We start from the raw sequence: 7,028 nt of genomic DNA on the forward strand, positions 1-7,028 counted from the left end.
CTTCTCTGAACTAAATAGACATCAAGTAAATAGTACTGAAATAGACGTGAGTAGTGTTAGGTCTGGATCCCGCGTATGAAAAAAAAGTTGATTAATAGCAAGCTGAAAATTTGTTAATAGCTTAAGAGTGTCTAGTCGGACAAACTTTGATATATGGGAACACTGGAACAGGGGAAGTTTTAATTGTGGAACAGGTTAAAAATTTGGAACGGTCAGACCACGAAAACGGCACATGTATTTTGTCCGGCAGAACAGGTTTAAACTCTTCGAACAGAGATTAAACTCTCATGCAAAAATCAGACTGCTATTTATTACCAAATGGGCGTTTTAATGTGTGGAACATGTAGAATATGTCAAATGACAGGAATTATGACAGATGATAAATAGCAGTCTGATTTTTGCATGAGAGTTTAATCTCTGTGCGGAGAGTTTAAGTCTGTTCAGTCGGACAAAATAAATGTGCGGTTTTCGTGGTGTGACCGTTCCAAATTTTTAACCTGTTCCACAATTAAAACTGCTCCTGTTCCAGCGTTCCCATATATCAAAGTTTATCCCACTAGACACCCTTAAGCTATTAACAAATTTTCAGCTTGCTTTTAATAAACTTTTTTTTCATACGCGGGATCCAGACCTATGTAGGACATACAGTTTTCGAAAGTTTTCAGTTTAAAAATTTTATAAACGTTCAATTGGCTCGAACCCTGGTGTGAGGCCTGGAAATAGTCAACAAGTGGTGGGGCAATTGGGTGGCGGCAAAGTGGTAGAGAAAAAAAAACATCTGCTGTTATCATTAGTGAAAATGTCATCCTCAGAAGATGAAGACTACCTTTCATTTCTTCAAATTGCCAACCTCAATGCAAAAAATACGAAAAAAAGAGAACGTCGTTATTGGGTGCATCCTCTCTGGCAGAAAAATAGGAAATATGGAATTTTTAATGTTTACAAAAACGACTTGAACTTGGATGACCAAAAATTTAAAGTTTTTTACCGGATGAAGAAAGTCACATTTTGCAATTTATTGAGTAAACTGCGACCCAGCCTTCAAAAAAAGGATACAAATTTGAGGAAATGTGTTTCTCCCGAAGAAAGACTTTTAATAACATTGCGGTAAGTCTATAATAAGAAATAAGCTAGTTATTATATTTATTAATAAAAGAGGTAGATACATTTTATTTTTTAAAAATTATTTGGATAAGTATCCTGCATATTCTTTATTACGGTTTCTTTTTCTACTGGTGCTGAATGTGGTGTGGCAATCGAAACGTCTGGATAGTTTGGTCATAAATGCACAGCCTCAGCAAATACAGGTATAATATTATTATTACTAGATACATGTAGATGTAGAGGGACGGCTAGATGGCATACCGTGAACGTGTATCGGCGAGTAGTTGTCGGATGTTGGGCAAATTTGAGTGACTGTGGTATTTGCTATTTCAGTTTCGTCCAAGATTTCACCAGCAAGATTTAGGACCCCCACTTTGTATTGACGTTTCTGCCTGTCCGTCATTTTTTTTAAGTCTGGCAATAAACTCAACAAAAATTGGACATCTGCATCATTGTTCGCTGAATCAATTGGTCTATTAGTTGATTGCTTCTTTTTCTTTTCCTCGAAATAGTCCATTGCAGCCTTATTAACATCTTGTAATGTTGCGTCAGCAGTTTTCATTTTTTTAATTTTGTTTTCGGTAACCACTGACGATTTTGAAAGAGTCCTTTTTTCAAGATGTCTTGGAAAATTGTCTTTTTCCAAGACATCTTGGCGGTTGGATAAAATTATTTCGGTTTCATCATTCTGGCTGATTTATTCTCTCTCTTCTTCTTCTTCTCCTCCAGATTTTTGTGACAACTCTTCGGTTAAAACATCTTGAGTAGAAAATTGTTCATTAAATGTATTGCTTGAACAGCTTTCTGTATTGCTTGGGGAAGCAATGTTTCCCTTAGCTTGGCGTGACTTTGTGAAGGGTAAAATGAAACCTATATGTTCTGCTAGATAGTAGGGTCGTTTTACTGATACGCCAGATCCAGATGGTACATATTTCTTCAGATGTTTGGTGTAGCTTCCTCGTAGATTCTTCCATCTATTTTTGCATTCTGTGATGGTAGCTGGAAATCAAATAAATCTTTATTAAAATTAAAAGGTAACAATAAACTCAGTAAATTTAATAAATTATTTAAAGACAAGAACATTGTCTCTCTTTTCAGGTATTTTGCAACCGGATGCAATCTAAAAGCTCTAGCATGTTACTTTTTGAGAGGTCATACTACAATAAGGAAAATAATTGATGCAACTTCAAAAGTAATATGGAAAGTTCTACAACCAGAGTACCTCCCTACCCCTACTAAAGAAACATGGTTAGAATCGGCAAGAAGATGCTGGGAACTTTGGAATCTACCCAATTGTGTGGGAAGTATAGACGGCAAACATATCAGGATCAGACGTCCGCCAAAATCAGGTTCTGAATTCATAAACTACAAAGGGTATTTTTCCATTGTTTTGATGGCTGTGTCAGATGCAGATGGATGCTTCATGGCCATTGATGTAGGTGAGTACGGGCGAAATAGTGACGGGAGGGCGTTAAAAGAAAGTAATTTTTGAAAAAATTTACTTAATAACACTCTAGACTTACCAGACCCATCTCCACTACCTGGACAAGACACAGTTTTTCCATTTTATTTTACTGCAGACGAAGCTTTTCCATTGACGTGTAATATCATGAAGCCCTACCCTAAAAGGGGATTAACAAATAGGAAGAGAGTATTCAATGGCAGGTTGTCAAGAGGTCGCAAATCAGTAGAATGCTCGTTTGGAATGATGTCATCCAAGTTTAGAATTCTTCACACAACCATTGCTCTTAATGCAAATACGGTGGACAATATTGTTCAAGCCGTATGCGTATTGCATAATTTCATTAAAAAATCTGAAGGTTTGTTTTCGCTTCCGTGAGGAAAAAAAGGAGACGATTGTGACATCGATATAGAAAATGAAGAACACCCGGCATTCACAAATCAAAGCAGAGCTACCAACCCTGCAATTGCTATACGAGAAAAACTCTGTGATTTTTTCTTTACCGCAGATGGTTCGCTTAAAAATCAGAAAAGATTTTGTGAATGAAGACAAATGTATAAACGTTTTAGCTATAAATGTGTATAATATGTAAATATATATAGTTAATTTTCTTTACGTTATCGACCGTGTATTAAATAAACTAGTAAGTGAAACATTTGGTTTTTCCTTAAAAACTTTCCTAAACGTTGTCGTATTGTTGCTAGACAGTTAAATTTTCATTGTATACCGGGTGTATAAATCAAACTGGATTTTTTTCTTAAAGTTCGCATCACCCTGTAGAATATACTAGCATTTATAGAATACTGAAATTAAAATCCAACTATAGCATCATGTTTTCTCAACAATTTGTTTTTTGATTTATTCGCTTATGTTGGATAACAAAAAAGTTAGGTACTTTAACAACTAGCCATGTTTTTCATCAATACAGCTTGTTTTTAAATAATAATTGGCAAACTTTAAGGGGTAATTCTGCATGAAAAAATAGTGACAGTTTGCTTTATAAACGGTAAGTCCGCAAATGCTTCGTTTCCGAGAATGGGGGTGTTGAAAGTTTTCTTACAAACTGACGATTTATTTATTGCTTTAAAACCGGTTGAGGTATGCAAATGAAATTTGGTGGGTTTTAAGACGTAGTAATTGCACATTTTTTGACATACAATTAAGAATTTAATATTCACCATTGGCGCGCATACGGGTAATATGAGGGCTTATATTACCAGTATGCGCGCCAATGGTGAATATTAAATTCCTACTTGTATGTCAAAAAAGTACAATAACTACCCACTTAAAACCCACCAAATTTTATTTGCATATCTCAACTGGTTTTTAAGCAATAAATAAATCGTCAGTTTGTAAGACAAATTTCAACACCCTCTATCTCAGACACGAAGCATTTGCGGACATAGGTTTATAAAGCAAACAGTCATTATTTTTTCATGTAGAATTACCACTTGAAGTTTTCCATGCTTATTAATTTAAAACACCCTGTATTGATGAAAAACATGGCTAATTGTTAAAGTACGTAACTTTTTTATGGTCTAACTTAAGCGAATTAATCAAAAAAGGGAATGTTGAGAAAACATAAAACTATAGTTGGGTTTTAATTTAAGTATTTTATAAATCCTAGAATATTCCACAGGGTGATGCGAAGTTTAAGAAAAAAACACAGTTTCATTGGTACACCCGGTATGCAATGAAAATTTACCTGTTTAGCCACAATATTATGACAGCGATATTGGCTATAACCTACTAAAAAAATAACTTAAATTGGACAGCAGGTTTAGGAAATTTATTTTTAGCACATAAGCAAAACGCTTGGATAGATCGATTTTTAAAATAATCATAGTATGGTGTATTCCACGAATATACGACTCTTTTGGATTATCGCGACAACGAATATTTTAGTGTGCAATATAAGAAGAACGAAAGTATTATAGAATTAACGAAAGAAGAATTATAGAAAGCCGAAGACCAATTTTTAGTTACAAGGGTAGGTAGGGGGTTGTTTTCACTGTTTTTTTCGTAGAGAAAAATAGGTACCGACTTTTTTTTATCATAAGTTGCTCAATTTTTATGCTAGAAACTTTTTATTATTTTTTTTATAGATCTTATTGTATGCTTGAAAAAACATCATGTAAGTTTTCCTGGAAAAATGCAAAGTTTTCCCGTTATTTGGCTTTGATTATTTCAAATTATGCATTTGACGAAAAAAGCTAACCTTTAACATGCCGTATCTCGGTTTATACTGGTCGTAAAAATATTATAGAAAAACAGTTTCGTTTGTGTTACTAAAAGATACAATTTTGATATCTACAGTTTTTTTCATTAAATGCATATTTTTCGAGTTATTTATCAAAAAACCCTCAAGAAAAGTCTATTTTTCCGTCGAAAAACTGTTACTTTCAATCACGAATAACTCGAAAAATGTAAAAAACATTTTTTTCTTAAAATTACTTTTTACATCGATTTACATGGTTAAAATGTAATAAAAAATTCCCACCCCTGAGATGGGGTGGCAACTACCCCCAAGGTTTTAGCGTACAGCAGCATGATATAGAAAATGATCCTTGGACTATTCCCTACCTTCTGTGAAAATTTCAAGTAAATCCATGCTGGACGAAAAAATTGCGAGCCAAAATGCTTCATTTCCTCGACTATAAAGGAACAATATTATAAAAGAGGCACCATCGAGTAATAAAAAATATTTTTTAAACCATGGAGTAATAAAAAAGACTTTTTTATTACTCAATGAGAGCAATTTAACAAGCACTTATTTAAATTCTCGGAAAGTACCCTATTGTCGTATCATACTCCCAAATGTTCAGAATTTGAAAAAATCGCATATAGCCCACGTAGATAAAAATAAAAGTCCGAAAGCCGCTAGCCACTTTGAATTACTTTATGACTACAGCTGCAAGGGCAGATCGTATGGCAGTAAAATATTTTCTGGTATTTTTGTTTAGATCGCCGCTCCTATCATCGGCCGCCCGTGTGCGATGCACACTTTGCACACATGGTAGCGGCGGCCTTGTTACAACCGGTAAATTTGTCGGCGAGTTTGTACTTACTCGTAACAGAAGTAATAAAGTATTTGTTACCTGATAAACAGCTATACAGGCCTGACAAAGCATAATACCCGATATAATTTAAGTTTTTAGGATATATAATTTTAGGTCAAAATTTATTCGTTGACTTGAAAAGAAAAGTATTAGGTCTGGATCCCGCGTATGAAAAAAAAGTTGATTAATAGCAAGCTGAAAATTTGTTAATAGCTTCAGGGTGTCTAGTCGGATAAACTTTGATTTATGGGAACACTGGAACAGGGGAAGTTTTAATTGTGGAACAGGTTAAAAATTTGGAACGGTCAGACCACGAAAACGGCACATGTATTTTGTCCGTCAGAACAGACTTAAACTCTCCGAACAGAGATTAAACTCTCATGCAAAAATCAGACTGCTATTTATCACCAAATGGGCGTTTTAATGAGTGGAACATGTAGAATATGTCAAATGACAGGAATTATGACAGGTTATAAATAGCATTCTGATTTTTGCATGAGAGTTTAATCTCTGTTCGGAGAGTATAAGTCTGTTCTGTCGGACAAAATAAATGTGCCGTTTTCGTGTTCTTACCGTTCCAAATTTTTAACCTGTTCCACAATTAAAACTGCCCCTGTTACAGTGTTCCATATATCAAAGTTTGTCCGACTAGACACCCTTAAGCTATTAACAAATTTTCAACTTGCTATTAATCAACTTTTTTTTCATACGCGGGATCCAGACCTATTATAGTATGAGAATAGACAAATATTATAAATATCAACAGTTATAACTTTAATAAACGCATATTTTAAATTTACAACAAAGTTAAGCTATTAACAAATTTTCAACTTGCTATTAATCAACTTTTTTTTCATACGCGGGATCCAGACCTATTATAGTATGAGAATAGACAAATATTATAAATATCAACAGTTATAACTTTAATAAACGCATATTTTAAATTTACTGTATTTTCTACTTACCTCCTTCTCCAATGTCCTTAGCAGTTTTGGCCCAGGCTCGCTCTTGCAAATGGCTCATATGATATTCTTCCCGAGTACTGTCATAAAGACAAGGATGAGCCTCTACAAGGCCTACAAATTTTATATTAAATTGTTGATCGTCTTGCATGATTTTTAAATACGTCTTTGTATACTCAACACAAACACAACGTGGTCACCAGTCGAATACCACTCGAAAATTAAACATGCTGTCGATTAGTGGCAAGGGGACTGGCGTACGGCATTTCCAAAATACCTCCCCTTCAAGTTCAAATCCTTTGTATAAACGTTAAAAATTGCAAATTTCTTATTTTTTGCCAGATAGGGTGCACCCAATAATGATGTTTTCTCTTCTTTGGGTTTTTAGCATTGAGGTTTAAAACTAAAGAAATAAAAGATAATCGGTGCTACTGTAGTATC

General features: G+C 34.3%; 1 protein-coding gene across 1 annotated transcript; it reads right to left on the bottom strand.

The window, feature by feature from the left end:
• Nucleotides 1–1,801: 1,801 nt before the first annotated feature.
• Nucleotides 1,802–6,738, bottom strand: LOC126893122 (uncharacterized). Its single transcript, XM_050663068.1, has 2 exons — nucleotides 6,591–6,738; nucleotides 1,802–2,103 (listed from the first exon to the last, which is right to left on the bottom strand). The coding sequence occupies exons 1-2, from the start codon at nucleotides 6,736–6,738 to the stop codon at nucleotides 1,802–1,804; spliced, it is 450 nt and encodes a 149-aa protein (XP_050519025.1).
• Nucleotides 6,739–7,028: the final 290 nt, after the last annotated feature.

The sequence above is a fragment of the Diabrotica virgifera genome, chromosome 10 (genome assembly GCF_917563875.1).
Source record: "Diabrotica virgifera virgifera chromosome 10, PGI_DIABVI_V3a".
Taxonomy (NCBI): Eukaryota; Metazoa; Arthropoda; class Insecta; order Coleoptera; family Chrysomelidae; genus Diabrotica; species Diabrotica virgifera.

Bases quoted from the DNA above. Each gene is read 5' to 3' on its own strand.
- LOC126893122 (XM_050663068.1), bottom strand. From the start codon at position 6,738: ATGCAAGACGATCAACAATTTAATATAAAATTTGTAGGCCTTGTAGAG. The intron at 2,104-6,590 runs GTAAGTAGAAAA...TTTGATTTCCAG, and splicing joins TAAGGACATTGGAGAAGGAG to CTACCATCACAGAATGCAAA.